The 21,712-nt window shown below is 33.2% G+C and overlaps 2 protein-coding genes across 6 annotated transcripts in view; one reads left to right on the top strand and one right to left on the bottom strand.

The window, feature by feature from the left end:
• Positions 1-1,492: 1,492 nt before the first annotated feature.
• On the top strand, positions 1,493-21,691 carry LOC7490668 (uncharacterized). Of its 3 annotated transcripts, none has more exons than XM_052450593.1 (16): positions 1,493-1,967; positions 2,065-2,126; positions 2,220-2,287; positions 3,414-3,535; positions 3,857-3,962; positions 4,089-4,140; positions 4,730-4,847; positions 4,956-4,986; positions 5,087-5,110; positions 5,264-5,388; positions 5,892-5,973; positions 6,385-6,507; positions 6,591-6,644; positions 6,758-6,827; positions 7,396-7,429; positions 21,467-21,691. In XM_052450593.1, exons 1-16 carry the CDS (start codon positions 1,769-1,771, stop codon positions 21,613-21,615), a joined length of 1,419 nt encoding a protein of 472 aa, XP_052306553.1. In that variant the 5' UTR covers positions 1,493-1,768; the 3' UTR covers positions 21,616-21,691. The 3 variants fall into 3 exon arrangements, with proteins under 3 accessions (XP_052306553.1, XP_052306554.1, XP_024450915.1); XM_024595147.2 differs by lacking the exon at positions 21,467-21,691 and adding an exon at positions 7,750-8,375 and having other exon boundaries at positions 1,497-1,967; XM_052450594.1 differs by lacking the exons at positions 7,396-7,429; positions 21,467-21,691 and adding an exon at positions 21,117-21,215.
• LOC7490667 (cytochrome P450 83B1) overlaps positions 8,468-21,712 on the bottom strand; it is a 58,172-nt gene continuing 44,927 nt past the window's right edge. The window contains exons 1-2 of one of the 3 annotated variants that reach the window (XM_024596159.2): positions 9,822-10,781; positions 8,468-9,278 (exon numbers count right to left, since the gene is read on the bottom strand). In XM_024596159.2, the coding sequence (XP_024451927.2) occupies positions 8,631-9,278; positions 9,822-10,715 (1,542 nt within the window). In that variant the 5' untranslated portion in view covers positions 10,716-10,781 and the 3' untranslated portion in view covers positions 8,468-8,630. Of the gene's footprint in view, positions 9,279-9,821; positions 10,782-21,712 lie in introns of those variants that run through there. The other 2 variants (XM_052450599.1, XM_052450598.1) reach the window with 2 other exon arrangements.

Genomic DNA, 21,712 nt, shown 5'->3' with positions numbered 1-21,712 from the left:
TTATCGAGGAAAAAGATGTGATTTTTTTAAAAAAAGAACATTATAAAAAATAAACAAGTAAAAAAATAAAAGAACAATACAAATATTATGTAGTTTTTTGAAGTAAATAAAACCATTAAATAATTTAATCAATATCCATATATGTCAAGGTATAATACATTTAGAATAAAATAACCAGGACTGATAAATTTAAAAAACATTCAAGATAACTATCTAGTATGTGGTAATAAGAGTCTTGAACCAAGATGTTTGCTTCTCCTGTAATCTTAGGTTCCAGCTTTGTGGTTGCTAACATGATGACCACTGGAAACTTATATAGTCGTTAATTTCAGGGCTCGTGTGATTAGTCAAGTTACACGCAAACTAACCCGAACACCCACGTTAATAATTAAAAAAAAACATTCGAGATTATTAACTATATAATTAAATATTAGTTTATTACTAGGTACTAAAGCTGGCTAGTTTTAAAATATTTAGATTTTTATTTTATTTTTTAAATAAAATAAACTGTACTTTATCTCAAAAACATTATTTTCAATACTTCTTGAAGTGAAGGCTAACATATATTCAAACTGTATTTACAAAAATCATCTTCCATTTTAAAAGTCAAGCGGATGGATTTTAAAATCACAACTAAATACTTTCTTCTGGCCAGGGGGCAAGCAAACTCTGAAATGGAAGACTGCTTATTCCTTTTAACTAAAAAATTCTTAAATATTTCAAAATTATCTAATTTCAATCATTTTATTTTATATATAATAATCAACTAATATTTAGCTACATAGTCAACAATATCAAATATTTTATATATACTAATCAGTTATTTTATTTAAAGTATATTAAACATCGACCTGTACGGATTTTAATAAAATCATTTAGTAACTTTATTTATTAAAAAACACAATGTCTTATTACTGTTTCGTTTTTACTTATTTCTTACCGTGTTTTTTTTTAAAGAATTTATGCATTTCCTTAAATAAAAAATATATATTTTAAATTATTTGATTTAAGTTATGTTCTTATTAGTAATTATAGTTCAAGTAATTTTACTAATAATATAATCTAACAATTCATTAATAAATAATTTGATGCCAACCCCAGAGAGACAGAACATAGCAGATAACCGATTCAACAGTCCTGTTCTCAACACGAAGAGAATATAAGTGTTTTTTAAGGTCGAGATAAAATAAAATTTTAAAATAGCGGGAATAGAAAAAAAAACTAAAGAAAAAGAAAAAGAAAGATAAAATCACTCATTAAAGATATATTTGAAATTACAGTACTAATTATTTTGCTTTTGAAAATATATTAATATATATATATATATATATATATATATATATATATTTAAAAAATTATTTTTAAGTATTAAAATAATTAAAAAATATTAATTTATAATATATTCTTTTTAATTTTTTTCACGAACACAATTGGACAACGCTCCCAATCACAACCTAAAACAACACTCCATCTCCACACTAACTAAACTTCTTATATTAATAAAAAGTAGCTCTTCTTGGGAGAACCAAATAATCCCCTTTTATCCCTTAAATCTTTCATCTCTCATGCGTCCATTTTGAAAATTAGGGTTCCCCTACTCTGCTTCTCTTTCACTCGCAAGCCTCTATACCCTAATCGCTCCGATCTCTCCAAGTAGCCGTTACCCCTCTTTCCCGCCAATTTCACATCCGTTCGCCATTCTCCATTTCAAATACTAACCGTTAGATCTGCTCCTTTTAGTACCAACTCCTTTTCAAGCTCACCGGAAATGTCGACTGTCGAAGCGGAGAAGAAGGCAGAAGAGGAGAAGAAGGCAGAGGAGAAAGGAGGGGAGCTATTGTTCTGTGGCGCCACGTGTTGGGATATTATTGGCCGCAAGAAAGGCGCACAGGAAGGCAACTTAGTCTCACCTACTCGGCTCCGTCCTCTTGTTGGTGTCAATATCCGCTTCGTTGCCTCCGGTTCCGGTGCATACCATTTCCCCAATTTTTTATTTAACACGCATAGCACATATAGATTAGCACCGTTTATTTGATTATATTACTGTGTTACTTTTTGGTGTAGCGTCGTGTCACTGTGTAGCATTGGATGTTGAAGGGCGTTGCTACACATGGGGACGCAATGAGGCACGAGCCTAACTCATTTCTGAAGCTGTTTAGTAAATTTAGCAAGTCTGTGTTAATGTCAACAAACTAATGAATCTTAGCCTGTGTTTACAGAGGGGGCAACTGGGTCATGGAGACACGATTCAGCGCGATAGGCCAACAGTCGTTTCTGAACTTTCCAAGTAAGTTACCGGAGTCAATGCTATTATATTTGATTGGTTTATTCTAATATACATGTAGAAAGGATAGTTGTTTTGTATCTTTCGGTGGACTTCTAACTGGCATGCTTTTCTGTGCATTGAATGTAAAGGTTGTGTAAATCTTTTAGGTCTCAGTGTATTAGGCGTTCAATTAGCATGAGTGGAAGTATATCGAGGAGTTTTAGGGTCTTTTGCTGAGTTACTAGGCATTATAGAAGCAGAGATCGGTTTTGTACGGAGCAACATTGGAAAGATTTCTGAGTTCTGATGAAGTTTAGCCAGAGTCCTCGTGTCTTTGGTGCTGGGCGTGATTGTGGAGTCCAAAAACATGACATCATCAAGCAACAAGTGCTTCTAGACCTTGTTCTGTATGAAATTGTTATGAGAGTATTGACTGGTCATGCTTGTTTGTCATTTCTTAAGAAATCTCTTAAGAAATTTTGTCGATGCAAAATAATTTTAGCCATGCTTATGTAAAACTCACAGTTTTGAAGAAAGGCTCGAAGATATGTGTGAACCTGTTAGTTATAGCATGAGGGAATGGTTAGTGCTATTTTGAAAGAGTTTTTTGAATCCATCGCAAGTTATCAAGACATTGACCAGGGGAAGAAGATGTTACCAGACAATTAGGTCTGATCCACTCATTTTCTAAATTTAAATTTGTGACTTCTGAATTAGGCTGAGTGATTTGGGAATAGGTGATTATTGTAAGAAGGTCTTGTTCTTTAAAGAAGCTTGTTGTTTACCTTGCACTAATTCAAAACTTGGCTGAATTTGTTACCCTGATCCAGTAACCTGGTTGGCAGTTTTGAGCCTTGTTGCTATTTTGAATTGAAGTGTTTATAGAATTTTAAGTCACCACTCGGTAAGTGATATTTGACCACCCTGTTTCTTTGAAAATTCACTTGGGCTCCTGGATTTCCATCTTTCTAATATTTCATTTTGTTCTTTGTATTTTGTCTTTTATAAAAATGGACCAGGTCTGATAATTTGGACTAAGTGATTATTGTGAGCTTTTATCCTGAGAGATTCGAAGAAATCACTGTTTTGCTCTTCAAAGAAATGTTGATAAATATTTCAACTAACCCTTGCTGGTTTTTCTCTGAAGGTATAAACTCATCAAGGCTGGAGCTGGTAGGAGCCATACAGTAGTGGTTACTGAAGATGGTTTATCGCTTGCATTTGGCTGGAATAAACATGGGCAGCTGGGCTCTGGCTCAGCAAGAAATGGTAAATCCATCCTCTTCTAGATCGTGTTGAATGAAATTTCATAGATTAGATACTTTGATGAGGAAGTTTGCATCAAATTCCATACACGTTCAAATCATTTTCGATATTCTCATTGAAAGGTGTGAAATATTTGTTTCTTTTCTTGACTAGCTTTGTATTTTTTTTTTTGAAGTGAGAGGAAAAAGGGAATTTTGTTAATATGAGTTGCTTATTTTATTTAAAATTGTTAATTGGATATAGAGTGTTTGCTGTGTGTCATCTAATATGTTCAATTTTAGATATCAACCTCCTAGATTACGCTTTTTCTCTACTTATTTGTAGAAATTGAGTCATCTCCTGTTCGCTGTCTCGTTTCTGATGTCAAAACTACTGCTTGTGGCGCTGACTTCACGGTGTGGTTATCCTCTGTTGAAGGAGCTTCTATATTGTATGGTTTGTGGATATGTTTGAGTTATGTTTTTCTTGGTTGTACTGCTGAACAACTTCATGGCTAATCGTTCTCATTTTACTCAGGTTAATTGCTGATTTGTGTAACTGTTCTTTTGGTTTCTAGATCTGCAGGCCTTCCACAGTATGGTCAACTTGGACATGGAACTGACAACGAGGTATGTTGGAAGCAGATCTTTCCTTGTATTTTCCGAGGATTTCATTAATGTTGAATAATCCTGGACAGTCACTACGTTCTGTGGTCTGTAACTGATCTCATTAGCCACAATAAGGTATATAACAGTTTTGTACGGCTCCTTTGTGTGTGTTAGTCGTATTGATTTCATGCTTGGGTACTTGAGGAAATAATAGAGGTGCATGGCACCATCTGATAGTGATTTTAGAGATCAAATCTTCAGACCTGTTTGCATTGCCATTGAATTTCTGCCATTGAATTGAATCTCCTAAACGTTTTCAAATTAGTATGTGTTTGCCTGTGTCCGGTTTGTCATATTCTGAGATGGCAGTTGTTTAGCAGAATTCCTGCTTCACAGCAGTCCATGAAATTTATTTAGTCCTTTTACATTAAGTGGCATGTCTGATTGATGTAGTTGGTTAGAGATGCGTTTAAATGTTTTGGGAGCTTACAAAATACATGGACTCTAGTTCATGTCTTTGTAAATCAACTAACTTGTACTTGTCAGGCAGATACACCTTGTCATATCATGACTTGCTTCTAGTCACAGATTTTAATGTGACTTTTTGCAGTACAACACAAAAGACAGCTCAGTCCGGCTAGCATATGAAGCCCAACCTCGCCCAAGAGCATTAACTGCTCTTGCGAGAGAAACCATTGTGAAAGTTGCATGCGGAACAAATCATACAGGTTATTATGCAATGCATTCTCCTCCTATTTCTCAATTTTTGTCATGCCGTCACTGACATACTTCCTGCCGTTGTTTGTTGCATTGACCAATTCATTATGGGTATCCAGTGGCTGTGGATTCAAATGGTTATGTTTACACGTAAGCATGTTCCTGCTTGATCCACTATATATACTTCATTTTGTTCCCATGTATCTGAAATTCACTTATACTTGCAAATTGTTTCTGTTGGTATGTTTAGGTGGGGCTTTGGCGGTTATGGAAGGTTTGTGCTGTCTTTGACATTGGTCTCTGTGAGTCGTGCTGCTGTGGACGACTGAAGCATTTTGGACATCGATGTTGAAGATTTTGAAATCTTATACACCACAGTATCTTCTTTGCTATTTCACATTTGTAATTCCATGATTTTGCTTTTTAGGCTTGGACATAGAGAGCAGAAGGATGAATGGGTCCCTCGGCGTGTGGATGTCTTCTCAAAGCACAATGTTCTGCCTCCTGATGCAGTTATTTCAGCTGGTTCTGTGAATTCTGCATGTACTGCAGGTATCATATGTTAGTGACTGGCATGTTTTACCGAATTCTTTTTCAAGGGACGCTACAAACCATAGACTGGACCAACTAAAGGACCCAATAAATTGTCAAAAAAGCCCCTAAATTTCTTCTTTTCTTGATTGCATCACTTACTGTTATGACTGTTATTAAGACTAAATGCCATCCCAAAAAATGGTGATCACGAAGTTGCTCGATGCATATTTAGAAGATGGATACATGATCTAGAAAATGGCAATCAGGATTATATCATTACTTTTGAATGGAGATGCTTTTATGATGTCTTAGTGCATTATTCAATGATTCATCAATTCGATGAAAGTTTTAGAATGGCTTGCAGGTAAATCTAGGTTTATATATTACCAGAGAACTCCACAGGACCATAAAATTTGATTTACTATATAAATTTACACCTTACTAAGCTTTTCAAACTATTCACAGCCTGCTTGTGTTTGTAAATTTTCATTCCAGATATTTGATTGTATTCCAATTTCCAGGAGGTGGACAGTTGTATATGTGGGGAAAAATAAAAAATACTGGCGATGACTGGATGTATCCTAAACCTCTCATGGATTTAAGGTTGTTCTCCATGTCATTGTTATATTACTGTTATTATTTTTAACTTTTGATTTATTATGATTTAATTCTTTTGTTTTGTCATTGAAACCCCACTTTCCTTTGCGAATCCTATTCTGTTGTTTCGTAAAGACATTGCCACGTGTTTGACATCGTTCTTTCTGGTTATCTGATTATAAAACAAATATTCTTCATGATTGCTGTTCTGTGTTCTTATCATATTTGATTTAGCAATGCCTGCACAATAATATACTTAAAAATACTAATGTTGGTTAACTTGTGAATCCCTTGTGTATTTGAATATTTGATATAATGGCTTATACAAAGTTTTGGATCTTTCATTTCTCCAATAAACTGGTTTTGATCGATAAATAACAAGTATACATCCAATTTTTATTGTCTTTTTGCATACAGTGGTTGGAATTTACGTTGCATGGATTCAGGAAACATGCATCATTTTGTTGGTGCTGATAACTCCTGCATTAGTTGGGGTCATGCTCAAAATGGAGAACTGGGATATGGCCCTAGTGGTCAAAAGTATGTATTTTTAAACACTCAACATTTCTTTGGTCCTTCATCTTATCATTACATTTCACTTTATATTTATTCCTGCATTTCAGGTCTTCGGCAGTGCCCAAGAAGGTGGATATTCTGGAGGGCATGCATGTTATTGGGTGAGCTAATTATTATTATTGTAATTATTATCATTATTATATATGTGCATAGATTAACGATATATGCTTCAATTGTTCCTCTGGACTTGACAATGAAATTTTTTGCCTTCTAGTGTTGCGTGTGGCATGGGCCATTCCATGGTCATAGTTGACAGAATGAATGTTGGTGATCAACTTGATCAGGTAATAAGTTTAGAATTATAGTCTGCCTGCGATTGCGAGCTGAGTGCTCTTTCTGTGCCATTAGGTTCAGTGATTCAGTCTCTGGTTTCAAATTTATGGTTTGATAATGTTGTTTGCTCATTCTCTTATGTCATCAATAAAATAAACCCATTGTATGGATGCAACAAAAATATAACTGTGTTTTCTAAAACAAAAACAAAAAAAAAAGTCTATTTGGTGGAAAGTGGAAACAAGATGCATGTTTGGAGTTACAAACTGCTCATGTTTTTAGGCAATTGTCTTAAAAAGATAAATTGGTTCCCGTGATTGTCACAATGTCACTGCAGGACTGTTTTTATGTCCAACATAGAGTATCTGTATTGGATATCTTAGTCATGAATCCCGGGCAGTGACAATTGGCTCCCTCTAAAGTTTCTGTGTTTTGTTGGATATTTTGTGGTTCTTTAGATATGTTATAGGAGTTGGTGTGCGGGTATATGTCTGTGCGGGTGAGAGGGTATAAGTGTGTGTCTGTGTGCTGTTTGATTTGTACAGGAATACTCATGTCTAACACCTGTGGTCTTAACAGCTTGATGTCTATGATGGCAAAGCTTCTGGTGAAGGTATGCTAAATGCTAAATGTACTTTTATTGATTCATTTTCTCATTGGTAAATCCTCTACCTCTTTCTCAAAAAAGAAAAATGAAAAAAAAGCCTCTGCATCTGTTAGGAGCAGATGTCAATAAGTAGTTTTGGAAACCAGAATTCTGCCCTGTATGGGCTTACTTATGAGCAGTTTATATAGCTCCTCAGTGATTGAAACATCTCTGGTCTCTTTTTTCTGATAAGCAAAAGGCTTTCCAAAAGACATCAATGAAGGTGTGACTCACCAGTGATGATGAGCTGTTGGAATTTGACCTGGTTATTTATTATTATTCTGCAGGCAGTGGGGAGCCTGAGCGTAAAAACCCTGTGAAGCAAAGTGCGAAAAAGGGTGCTGCCAAAGCTTCTGATAACTCCAGAAAGAGGAAGTCAAAAGATTCATCGGAATCAGAAGATGAAGAGAATGGTGATGACGAAAGTGATGCCAGTGAAGATCAAGTCAATGGCCAGACAGAAAAGAAGAGCAAACGGGGTGGAAAAGTTTCTGGCAGGGGTCAAAGTAAAGGTGGAAAAAAATCAACATCCGATGGAAAAAGTACAGGGCGTGGGCGGGGCCGCCCTCTATCAGGAAATAAAAGCACAGTTTCGTCTCAAGAAAAAGCTGGTAAGAGAGGAAGACCACGCAAGTCGTGACTCACAAATGTCCAGTTTCCAATAGGAAATTTTGGTCTCTCAATGTAGAGAACTGTACGATCTCATACATTAACTGCTGTAATCTGCCTTCTTTGTTTTTTTAATTGCTTTATATTTTCAGTCTTCAATTGCCTCCACGGCTTTTCTGTTTTCTTCACGAAAACAATTTTTCCGGGTTGGCACTTGATCAGGCTTGGAGGACTAGGAGAATTGTATGATTTGAGTGGCAGCTTGTACCAAAATCTTTATATAGAATGAAATTCCATCATCAAATCGTCGAGGTACCTTCAGCTAATTTGCTAGTCTATTTCTTCAATTGATCTATGTGCATTAGCTGGAAAGGCAGTACGATACAGCAACGAATATATGCCATCCAAGATATAGATCTTAATTAAATACAAGCCGTAATGCTTTTTAATGTATCATAAAAAACGATAGTGCACGATCAATACAAATATTGCCATACTTGATCTAATAATGGATCTTTCATTAATACATGTCTGTATTATGCTCCATTCTTTATTGTAGCTAATAATCATGAGCTGCGGTGCCTTTATGCCCTATTTCCCCATCACACACAAGCTTAGGCACAAGGCAGAGAGCATCCCTCATATGAGGAACAAGACCGGGTAGCACATCATCCATGTCTATATCTTCCACCCCAGATGGCATTTCCCAGTCAAATTTATGAAGAAGATTCGCAAGTGAAAGCTCCACAGTGGCGAGTGCAATAAATATCCCAGGACAAATTCTTCGACCAGCACCAAATGGTATAAGCTCAAAATCATTTCCTTTCAGATCAATGGAACTGCCCAAGAATCTATCAGGATTGAACTCATATGGGTTCTCCCAAGCTTCCGGGTCCCTTCCAACAGCCCAAGCACTCACGTAAACCAAGGTCTTGGCTGGTATTTCGTACCCACCTACGCAACACTCCTTGGTTGTTTCTCTTGGGATTAGTAGTGGTGCTGTTGGTTGCAATCTCATGGTCTCTTTAACCACAGCTTTCAGGTAAGGCAATTGTTGAACATCATCTTCATGCACAAAACCTTTATTTCCAAATAAATTTCTAACTTCTTCTTGAGCTTTTCGCATTGCTTTAGGATTCTTCATTAGAAAGGTCATGGCCCAATTCATAGTAACTGCACTTGTGTCTGTCCCCGCAAGAAATATGTCCTGCAAGGACGCAAAAGAAAGTTAAATTGAGAATAATACTACAAATATATATATTATTTCTTTCTGTATTATTTACTGAGAAACTAACTGTACACAAGATTATTAAAACTGCCTCGGTTTAATCAATTAAAATAATATTATTTTTAATTATTTGAAGTTTAATATACCTTAACAAGTTTGATCGAATTCTAATTTAAATTGCCAAATAATTTAATTTGACCAAGTCAACTATCACTCGATTTTTTTAAAATTCAACTTAACCAGATCTTAAATCAACTTAGTAGGCCTAACCAAGTTAGTACAAGCTCGAGTTTCTTTTTGGCGGTCTACTTGGTTTTTAGGGTACACATTAACGGATTATTATTTTTTTACCTCACAAAAATATTCTCTCCCTCATTTAAATTTAAATTGAATCTAAATCTAGGACTTAGAAATTCGAACATTGTACTGTATAACACTCATCACTTGGAATTGAGAATAAAAAAAAGTAATGAACATTGAATACAAGATGAAATTACTTGAGTTTAGAACTTATTAGATTACCATTAGAATTGCTTTGATGTGATCCAGGGTTAGCTGAACTTTAAATGAGCCATCCTTGTATATCTGAAGCAAAAAGTCAAGTATAGTATCCTCCCTCTCGGGCTTAGGCCTATTTGGATCAAGCTTATCATCAATGATTCCTTTGAAGAAAGCATCAAATTCTTTGAAACTCTTTTCCAGACGATAGGACAGTCCGGTTAGTTTATCGACGAGCCAGCCCAAGCAAGGAAAATAATCCGAAAGGAAAAAGCTTGAAACCATTGCCTGGATTTCGTGAAGCAACTCTAGGAACCTATTTTTATCGCTTCCTCCAATTTCATACCTTTTTCCAAAGGCAACTCTGCATATTGTTGTGCTTGTGAGAGACACCAATTCTTCAGTCAAGTTGAATGGTTTAGAAGCAAGAGCTGATTTGGATATGTTTTCAATCATACGAGAAACCTCATCTTCTCTAATGGGACGGAAACTTTGTGCTCGAATTGAGCTAAAGACACGAACGACACATATTTTTTTCACCTCCCTCCAATAAGCTCCATATGGTGCCAAAGCCAAGTCTAAGCCATTGTAGGAAAATTTTTTCATGACCGTCAAGGCAGGCCTGCTACAAAATTCGAGGTCATGAGTTTTCAATATCTCTCTAGCCATTTTGGCTGAAGAGACTATCAGGGCTGGCTTGAAACCTAGCCTCAAGTACACGAGGGGGCCATGTTTTTGAGAGAGTTTCCATAGATACTGATGAAGGTTGGAATTGCCAAGCTGGTGTAAGTTACCTATGAAGGGAAGACCATCAGGACCAGGAGGCAAACAGGCTTTTTTAGTGGTTTTGTTTCTCTTGATCAGAAGAAACAAGAGGAAAATGGGGACAGATAGAATTAGGAAGTCGAATAAAGCCATTGTGGATCTATGTTCTTTCAATCACCATAACAAAAGCTAAAAAACAACCTCACAGATTCATTATGCATATTCATATTTCACTGTGTATTTCGACATTTAAATTATTATTTTGTCTTTAGTTGGAAAAATCATTTAGCTTTGTTATTATTTTATTACTCTTGAAAGCAAAATCATTTAGCTTTGTTATTATTTTATTACTCTTGAAAGCAAAATCATTTAGCTTTGTTATGCACATTCATATTTTACTCTGTATTTCCACATTTAAATTATTATTTTATCTTTAGTTGGAAAAATCATTTAACTTTGTTATTATTTTATTACTCTTGAAAGCAAAAAGACATTAAATTTTAGTCAAGGAACTTTTTAGTCTTTGACATAGGGGTTCTTTAATCTTTTACATTTAGTTATTTAATAGTTATTTGGGTATCATTAATTAGGGGCAACAGGGTGAGCAAACTAAAAAAAAACTGGAATCACGTTAATAATATCTGCCAGGTTTAGATGACACGTGTGGTACTATCCGGTGGCCAAAACCTTACTTCTGGGGTAGTGGCCAGAGTGTCTCGGCATCCCCTCTACGTACAAGCGACTCAAAATAGTTATCGGTTTGATGTGTGTGGCCTTTTGTTTTTTTATTTTTTCCTCTTTCCTACTCGATTTTCATGCTAGCCTTCAAGAAATCAAATCAGCCCCTGAAGTTTGTTATCTTTAAAATTCTTTCCCTATTCTTTTTATTATAATTTTTTAATTTAAAATAATTTATAAAATTAAATATTGCACTGTTAATTACTATTTTTTACAAACAAAATCACTGACGGATTGAAAAGTCATCGGTGATATTTGAGGGGTTTTTGAAAATTTTTTATTAAATTAAAAATTTAAATTAAATATTACAAACAAAATCACCGACATATTGAAAAGTCATCGGTGATATTTGTGGGGTTTCTAAATTTTATTTATTAAATTGAAAATTTCAATTAAAAATTACAAACAGAATCACCAGCGAAATGATTAAAAATATTAATATTTAATTATCCGTCAGTAAACTTATCGGTGAAATGTCTCAATTAAAAAACTAGAATCCCTCATTTCACAACAATCACGTCTCTTCTTTTCTTTTTCTTCTTCTCTCTTCTCCTTATGTAAAAAACACCACCATCCCTTTCTTTCTTTCTCTTCTCTTCTCTTCTTAACTCCTTCTCTTCTCCTCCATGCATATGTAAGTCTTCTTATTTTTTCTTCTTAGTTTTTTTTTAATTAACATACTTTATGAATTTTTTTTCTTTTCAGCTTCACTCGCAACTACATTAAGGTAAGATTTTTCTTTCTTTTTCCTTTTCTTTCTTATGTTTTTTTGCATTATATTTGTTATTTTATTTTATTTTTAAAATTTTATGTTCTTAATAATTGTATGATTGTTGTTGTAGGATTTTTTTTCATATGATATCAATTTTGTTGGATTTTGTTTTTCAATTTTGTGGTTCAATTTCAATTAAATTATTTTATTTGTTGCTAGATTATAGGTTCTGAAATAGGTTTTCTTGGTTAGGTGAAAATTTTTTTTAGTTGATTTATTTATTTGTTGTTGTTGTTTTTTTTTTTTTGTGTTATTTATTTGTTGCAAATTTGTTTGAGTTGATTTTCTTTTTCTTTTTTCCAAGCAATTCAATTCCTAAGTATTATGGAGGGTTGGTTTATATTAATTTAATTATATATTTTCTAGTTTTATTAAATAATTTTTTGAAATATTTTTAAATAATCACCGACGGAATTGCCTGCGGTATTTATGTCGGTTATATGACAACCTTCTCGAGGGAAATACTAACAAAATATAGCAAATACAATTTTTTTTGAGTGCTTTTCCCGTTAGTAAATTCATCGGTAATAAATATTTTTTATTACAGACGGACTCAACGATAGATAAAAAATTACCAAAGAGATTTTTACAGACGAAACATTTCTGTCTATGATCCCGTCGGTAAATTCATTGCCGATAAAATGATAGTATAAATATGGACATAAAATTCTATCAGTAAATATAAAAATTTTGGTAATGTATCATCTTTGTACCTTCTATTTTAAAAATACATAATTTTATTAAAAACAATTATCATAGAGACCCATTTATTATTAAAATTGATAATAATTTAGAAGCTCTAATAGCTATTTCAATTAAGACACTGTATATTTTTATTTGATTTGATTTTGAGTTTTTAGACTGATTAAAATGTATTTTGCTATTAGAAATGGAGTTTTAGAGGTTCATGTGATTATTTTTTGATTTTTTAGGTGAAAAATGATTGAAATCTAGGCTTTTAAGTCTAAAAACTTTGATTCTAATTTTCTGGTTATAAACGAACTAAGAGTTGTTTATTCAGGTTGGCGACTCATCGCCCATTTTTTTTTTAAAAAAAAAAATAGATTACATGTCATTTTCCTTTATGGAAGAAAAAAAAAACTCTTAGTCTTTAAATTTCAAGCACACGTGCTTCTAACCTTTTAAGTTTTTTACTTGATTCTGTTTTTGTATTTTGTAATGAGATTGTTTTTTTAATAAATAAATTTATTAAAATGATGTTTATATAATTATCCAATTATGGTATTATTGTTAAATAATATTAGTGTCTTTTATGATAATATTAATAATTATTTTCGAAATAATTAAATATGAAACTTGAATACTTAAGGCAAATCAAATATTTATATAGTTTTTATTTTGTTATTGTAAGTTTTTCTATATTTCGTTTTCAAAATTAGTGTCAAAGAACCATCTCAACCCAAAAGCTTAAGCTATTAGATGAGGTCCCAGGATATGATTTATATTATTCTCTAACACACCCCTCAAGTGAAAGCCCTTTGAGCTTGAAACTTGCATATGTCTACTTTACCTTGTGCTTAATTTTTATCAAATAAATGGGGATGATGAGATTCGAACTCGTGACCGCTTGGTCATCAAGGCTCTGATACCATGTCAAAGAACCATCTCAACCCAAAAGCTTAAGCTATTAGATGAGGTCTCAGGATATGATTTATATTATTCTCTAACAATTAGTATTGTTATATTTTTAATACATTAGCGTCAAATTTAATTTATAGATTCATTATTTTTTGAGTTTTGTTATAGTAAAACTGCTTTTAGGATTATGATGTTTTTATTTAAAGAACAATGCTTTTGATAAAAAATAAATTTATCAAGAAGAAAAATGCATCAGGAAAGAGGTTTTGATTAAAGAGATACTCTTTTTTTTTTTTTTTAATTTCAAATCATTAATTTTTTAGATATTAATTTTAATTGCTTTTAGCTGTTATGCAATAAGCAACATGGCTAAAAAAAGGTGTAATGTAAATTTTTTTAAGTTTATTATTCTTATATGTTTTAATATATTCACGTCAAAACTATCAATTCATTATTTTTTTAATTTTTTATTAAGATAAGTTCTTGTATAAAAAAACAATATATATGAGAAAAAAATGAGAAAAAAAAATGCGTTAATAAGGTACAAAGTTTTTTTTTAAAGAAATGGTTACTTTTTTTTCCTTATTCTTAATATTTATTTTTTTGGATATTAATTTTAATTGATTTCAGTTTTTTATGCAATAAACAACATTGTCAAAAACAATATATTTTGTTTTTGAAAAATAATACATTCATAAGAAAATTTTTTTTTTTATAATATTTTAATTATTTTTTTTACAAAAATCCTTTTTTATTGCCATGTAATTAAATAAAAAAAATAAAATTCAAGAGCGCCCTGCGACATGAGATGAAGTTTCTTTATATGCATCTATTTTTCAGCTTCTTGAAATCAAGTTTCTTCATATGTATTTATTTTTCAGCTTTTCATTTTAGTATTTAGTTAATGTTGACAACTTTTTCTATAATTTATTGATTCATATTATTTTTTATTTATTCCATTAAATACATGTATCAACTTTCTATTTTTCAATTATTTTTTTTTTATAATATTACAATACTTGTATATTTTTTTTATATTAGAAATTAACTCTAAATTTTACCCGTATCAATTACTTAGCTACTTGACTGACAACTACAAGAAAAACACACTTTGAATTTGGACCAAGGTTGATGTCATAGTTATTAAATCCGATCATGGGGTTGACTCAGTCAAGGAGTCGGGTCGAAGGTTACACAGGTCAACCCGAAAAAATTAAAAAAAAATATTTGAAGTTTTAATATTTCAGATAAAAAAATTAAAAAACAATTCATGTGAATATATATAGGTTATATATGTTGTAAATAATAAAGTTTAAAAGAGTATTTCAAAAAGTTTTTTATTCCACATTGAAAAAACATAATTTTCTTCTTATAAACATATAATATATACACTAAAAGACTTCAAATTCCACATTGAAAAAATAACTTTTTTCTTGTGAACATATAGTATATATACTAAAAGGTTTCAAATCCTACATTGAAAAAATAAAACATTCTTCTAGTATTTATATAGTAAACTTTGAAAAGAGTTAATAACCAACTAAAAAAAATATAAAAAAAGGGGTCTAGGAGAAAAAAACACATTTGAAAAAAAAAGAGGTCTCGCTCGAGTTTGCCCGGGTCATGGGTCGATCGGGTTTGATCGGTCTTTTGCCTTACTCGGACTAGTCCAACCGCAGAGTCAACCGGATCCCGAGTCGACTTGCTAGACCTATCCGAGTTTAATAATCATGGTTGATGTTAAAAGATTGGCAACTATATGTCGGGTTTTGGATCTATGCTCTTGCTGAGTGGGGCATTTTTGTTGACTTTAAACATCGATGGTGGTGGTCTTTCTGTTCAAAATGTGACTTTAAAGAACAACGCGTGATGGATGTTGGTGGTTGAAAATGATGGTGATAAGTTTGAATACCAATAGTTAAATCATCAACCACATTATTATTTCCTTAAAAGCATTAATTTGAATCTTCTTTCTTCTTGACGAGCACATCATCAATGTCTATATATATCTTCCCTATTCACCACAGATGGCATTTCCCAGACAAATATATGAAGAAGATTGGCAATATCCCAGGACAAATTCTTCGACTAGCACCAAATGGTCTTAGCTCAAAATCATTTCCTTTCAGATCAATAGAACTGCCCAAGAATCTACCAACAGCCCAAGCACTCACGTAAACTAAGGTCTTGGTTGGTATTTCGTACCCACCTAAATAACACTCCTTGGTTGTTTCTCTGAGGACCCAAATGTTCAAGAAAACATGTTATTAATTTAGGATTTAGATAGTTGTTAATTAAAATATTCATGTAATTAGTTCTTTTCTTCTTAGTTCATGAAATACCAAATTAATAGGCTTTAGTACCTGCAAAAAGAGTCCCTATCAATAAATTTAAAGATCCTATGAATTTAATGAGAAATAAATTTTTTTATATATTATTAATAAGAGATAAATATTCCTTATATATAATTAATGAGATTGAAAATATGGTAGGTATTCGAGAAATTTTTTGAACCTGAGTAGGTCATGTTATTAATGTAGAATAGAGCTCCATAGTCCTAAATGTTTAAAACCAATTGAACCTGGCATTTAGCCAAACTCGGATGAAAAAGACATGGATGTTCATAAAAAATCATAACACCATGAGTTTAGTGGATGTCTGAACTTAAGTGTATTGGGTTCGGCAACTTGCCAGCCCTAAGTTATCTTGGGTTCAGCTGACAGTTGAACCAAAGTGTATTGAGTTTGACAACTTGTCAAACTCATGTTATTTAAGAGTATTGGGTTTGACAATTTACCTGTTTTATGTTATTTTGGGTTCAACTAATAACTGAATTAAAGTGAATTGGATCCTATATATTGACAAATCTATGTTAACTCGGGTCCAATTAACTATTGTATCGAAGTATATTGGCTGTGATAATTTGTCAGCCCCATTGTTTTGAGTTTTTTTAATGCAAAAACATTGAGTCAAAACAACTGACTCATCAGTTGCCCTCCAATTCTTTAAGCATATGATGCATAAAGATTTAAAATGTATCTTGGGAGACAACTGGTCAGGTGGCATCTTGTCTTCCATAGGAAAGAGGTGTCTGAACCTAGTGCTGCTTAGAAAAGGTGTCTTGAGGAAGGCGAAACAAATTCTTTGAAAAGACCACTCGACAATGTGTAATTAATGTAGTAGATGTTTAGCCTTCCTAGAGTTATTATGTGATGTCGCCTATTCTTCATTCATTGCCGGGAGTAGAAGGCGGTGGCTTGTATATAAACCCTTTTCTCTCCGGTTCTATTTTTTAACTTTTCCCAAAATTTTCGTCTGCCTTCCTTCGAAATTGACTGGAATGCGATGGAAACTATATTTTTAAAAAATTTAATTTTTTTATATTAAAATTTAATATGTTTTTGTATGTTTTGGATCGTTTAAATGTGCTGATGTTAAAAATAATTTTTTAAAAATAAAAAAACATCATTAACATACATTTCAACACGAAAAATTATTTTAAAAGCAACCATAACCACACTGCCAACCTCTAGAATTCTTAAGACGAAAGCATACGAGAACAAGTCTCTTCGCAAAAGAGTTTTTCCTTTAGGTAAACGTAATAATCTTCATTTGTTTTCCCTATTATTCAAAAACTTCTTAAACATTTTAAAAATGACTTCCAGAAAAGAAAAGAAAATCACGTCTCCTAAATAGAATTTCAATTTCAGATCTGAAACTGAAATCTCTAGTCGAGGATCTTCGGTCATAAGAATACACCTTCGATCCGAGAGAGGCGCTTCTCAACCTTCCTCCATTGGAAGGGGGAGAGATAGTAGTCCTCAAAAGGTTTCAAACCTCAGAGGACATGAAAGGTTACCAAGGATGCCTCCCGATGAGGCTGAAAGTACTGTTTCTTTTGACCAAATGTCCATGGCCACCTCTAGACAACCGGGGGATTTTTTTTGTTATTGTCTTGTGTATATCGTTGATGCTATGATGTTTGTGCTGGGATGAACTACTAGAGCTACATTGGAGATCTCTCATTTTGGATGCATGAAAATAAGCTATGAGAGCATTGAATTCAGTGTTGACGCTTTGGTAGTTGCAGAATATTGTTAGAAATATTTGAAGGAGATAAGTAAAAATGAAAACATGGGAAGCAAGATGAAAAACAAATCTCATTTATATTACATTACTCTTCTATAGACTTTGGGTTCCTTCATTTTTTCTGCTGTATCTGTTTTTCATGGTGACCCTTCGGGTTGCTTATTTTGCTATCTCTTGGCTTAATCTTGTTTGCTTATAAAAAAAAATAAAAAAGGCAGGACGACACAGCAATGCTACAACTGCTAACATCCTCGTTCACTTTGTTTCAGTATCTTGGTCGTCAGTTAAAATCTCACTTCGAACAGCTAGCTAGCTTTCGCGCATCTTTCGAGTGGGTCAACTGGTTCTTTTGATCTAGCAACAGGGAGTGTGTAGGGTTTGTCTGAACTAAGAAGTTCATGACTGTGATGGTATTCATAATAGAAGAAAGGAGAGAATAAGCAAGGGAAGAAATTTCCCTGAACTAGCTGTATTTTGTTTCAATAATCAATATATACAATTGTAATATTTATATAAAGATTGATCCAACTAGCCCTGACTCTTGATATATCAATTTTCAAGGGATTCTCAGGTTTTTATTTCCATTAATTAATAAGAAACTTGTATTCTTCTTTACCTTCTATGATTTATTTTACTGTTGTTACGCTGCAGAAGTTTAAGGTGCTTTGGGAACGTGCCCAAACCATGTTTCACAAACATACTTTGAAAAACAACTATCACATTCCAATCCCACTATGACAAATGCCTAGAAATTCAAAGAATAATTCACACACAGAGACAGATAAATTTATGTGGTTTGGCAAATCTCCTACTTCCACACGGCAGCGGAAAAACACTATTTTAAATATGGAGAATTACAAATGGTGTTTACACAACTCTCTTACACACAAATGCTCTACCTCACTTATTATGCAAATTTCTCTCCTCACAATTGGCTCTCTTGTGCTGCTTGTTTCTCTCACTCTTGGCGTACCTTTTGCTGCACAATTACAGCTCTATTTATAGTGCAAGATTGGGGGAAGGATGGCAGCTACCTCCTCTCTTTATCAACAATTTTGATCACCTGACTTGCTGCCATTTCTGACTTCAACATGCAGCTACCATCCCAGCACATTACAGCAACTTTTGGTGCAGAGTTCTTTGACACGGCATGCATGGCTGCATGATGGTTTCCACATGTTGCGCGCTTTCGACATTTTCTTTATTTTTGTGGCAGTTATTTTGTAATTATTGACAATAATGAATGTATCAAAAGTTTGGACCTTTTGCTGCGAGGTTGGCATGTGGCTAAAACTCGCCTTGTTTGCGCACAGAGGCGCCATGCATCACGAGGAGCAGAACTACATTAAGTTAAATAATTTAGTCCCCTAAGAACTTCATAAATATTCCCCCCCTACGATTTTAAATAAAGAAAAGGTGTGTGTCTCCTCTTTTTTTTCACAACACAACATTACATAATCAATTTGCTTAACATTTCATAATTATTTGTATAGGCAATTAGTGAATAAGAGGAATTTTTTTGTTTAACATAACTGGATATCAAATATAAATTTATGCTATGGGTGTCAAATAAATTCATAATGAATTCATTATGTCCAAGTTTGATACATATCTTTGTTGCACGTGTGCGTCATCACGACAATTATATTTCTGGATTGGAATAGTCGAGAATGATTTGGATGAAAATGATAAATTTTTGTTATTTATCAGTAAAAAAAAGAGAAGGAGAGTCGCCACTTAGTATTTTAGTCACTAAGAATCCTAACCGATCTCATAGTCTAGGAAAAGAGACTGATTGCGTAAAAGAAAAGTATTAGTATCCCTAATAAACCTTACTTGAGTTAAGCTGTATTATTTATTTGTCCGATATAAATTAAAAAAAAAGTCATCCATAGTAAGGAGGTCCTTATCTTATCAGATTAAAAATCTAACAGTTCTAATGCCAATAAAAAAAGCTGTCTTTTTATTAAATATAAAGAGTAAAAATAAAAAATTTTGGTATTTTTAAAATGTAGGCCAAAATCTTTTAGAAATTTACAAACTTGTTGTAAAATCCATGCAATATTGTTTAAAAAAACATGTCAAAGTATTTTAGATTTTTTTTTAAAAATACTTAAATAACTTTAGTATTTTTTTCCATATGCAAGAAAAAAAGAAAATGTATTTTTATTTTTTTTAGAAACTTTTTAGGCTTTGTTCGGCAAAAACTCATTTTTTCTCTGTAAAAAAACTACAAAAAATAGGCTTAAAGAGTGTTTACCAAACACACTCTTAAACCCAATAACCCTTTAACAAAAATTATGGCAAGCCAAACAGGGTATTAAACCCTTTGATCCATTTTTTTTACTTGACCTGACCTAGTCAACTCGAAAGTTTTGATTCAACCATAAACCGAACCAGAATTCTAGTTTGATCCGAAAAACAAAACTAAAGCAAAAAAAGAAGAAGATTAAACACAAAAAAAAACATAAATATTAAAAAATTCTTGAACAAAATGGATCAAACATAAAAAAATAAAGAACCTGAAAAACATCCAAAATGAACCCAGCAACGTGGGTTTCAAATCGGACTAGATTTGATCACAACGAAGGCATACACATGTTGGAAATCATACAAGGATCTATAATCTAGCATCCAATTACTACAATTATCACTAAAATATCATGATTTTGTCAAATAGATTTTGATTCTAAACCAAAACCCATTGAAATCATGTTGCATGTGGCATGGGCCATTCCATGGTCATAGTTGACAGAATGAATGTTGGTCATCGACTTGATCAGGTAATAAGATTAGAATTATAGTCTGCCTGGGATTCCAAGCTGAGTGCTCTTTCTGTGCCATTAGGTTCAGTGATTCAGTCTCTGTTTCAAATGTATGGTTTGATAGTGTTGTTTGCTCATTCTCTTATGTCATCAATAAAATAAAACCATCGTATGGTTGCAACAAAAATATAACTGTGTTTTCTAAAAAAAAAAAAAATGTCTATTTGGTGGAAAGTGGAAACAAGATGCATGTTTGGAGTTACAAACTGCTCATGTTTTTAGGCAATTGTCTTAAAAAGATAAATTGGTTCCCGTGATTGTCACAATGTCACTGCAGGACTGTTTTTATGTCCAAAACACAGAGTATCCGTATTGGATATCTTAGTCATGAATCCCGGGCAGTGACAATTGGCTCCCTCTGAAGTTTGTGTGTTTTTTTGGATATTTCGTGGTTCTTTAGATACGGCATTATAGGAGTTGGTGTGCGGGTATATGTCTGTGTGGGTGAGAGGGTATAATTGTGTGTCTGTGTGTTGTTTGATTTGTGCTGATTACAGGAATACTCATGTCTTACACCTGTGGTCTTAACAGCTTGATGTCTATGATGGCAAAGCTTCTGGTGAAGGCATGCTAAATGTTAAATGTACTTTTATTGATTCATTTTCTCATTGGTAAATCCTCTACCTCTTTCTCAAAAAAGAAAAATGAAAAAAAAAGGCCTCTGCATCTGTTAGGAGCAGATGTCAATGAGTAGTTTTGGAAACCAGAATTCTGCCCTGTATGGGCTTCAGTTTCTATAGCTCCTCAGTGATTGAAACATCTTTGGTCTCTTTTTTCTGATAAGCAAATGGCTTACCAAAAGACATCAATGAAGGTGTGACTCACCACCAGTGATGATAAGCTGTTGGAATTTGACCTGGTTATTTATTATTAATCTGCAGGCAGTGGGGAGCCTGAGCGTAAAAACCTTGTGAAGCAAAGTGCGAAAAAGGGTGCTGCCAAAGCTTCTGATAACTCCAGAAAGAGGAAGTCAAAAGATTCATCGGAATCAGAAGATGAAGAGAATGGTGATGACGAAAGTGATGCCTAGTGAAGATCAAGTCAATGGCCAGACAGAAAAGAAGAGCAAACGGGGTGGAAAAGTTTCTGGCAGGGGTCAAAGTAAAGGTGGAAAAAAATCAACATCC

Source organism: Populus trichocarpa, chromosome 2 (assembly GCF_000002775.5).
Source record: "Populus trichocarpa isolate Nisqually-1 chromosome 2, P.trichocarpa_v4.1, whole genome shotgun sequence".
Classification (NCBI taxonomy): Eukaryota; Viridiplantae; Streptophyta; class Magnoliopsida; order Malpighiales; family Salicaceae; genus Populus; species Populus trichocarpa.
Note: the sequence above shows the minus strand (reverse complement) of the source record. Positions and strands in the feature narration are given on the sequence as shown.

Excerpts from the sequence above, each read along its gene's own strand:
- LOC7490668 (XM_024595147.2), top strand. The coding sequence starts at position 1,769 with ATGTCGACTGTCGAAGCGGAGAAGAAGGCAGAAGAGGAGAAGAAGGCA. Across the intron at positions 5,111-5,263 it reads GGCTTTGGCGGTTATGGAAG|GCTTGGACATAGAGAGCAGA; the intron begins GTTTGTGCTGTC and ends TTTGCTTTTTAG. Across the intron at positions 7,430-7,749 it reads TGGCAAAGCTTCTGGTGAAG|GCAGTGGGGAGCCTGAGCGT; the intron begins GTATGCTAAATG and ends ATTATTCTGCAG.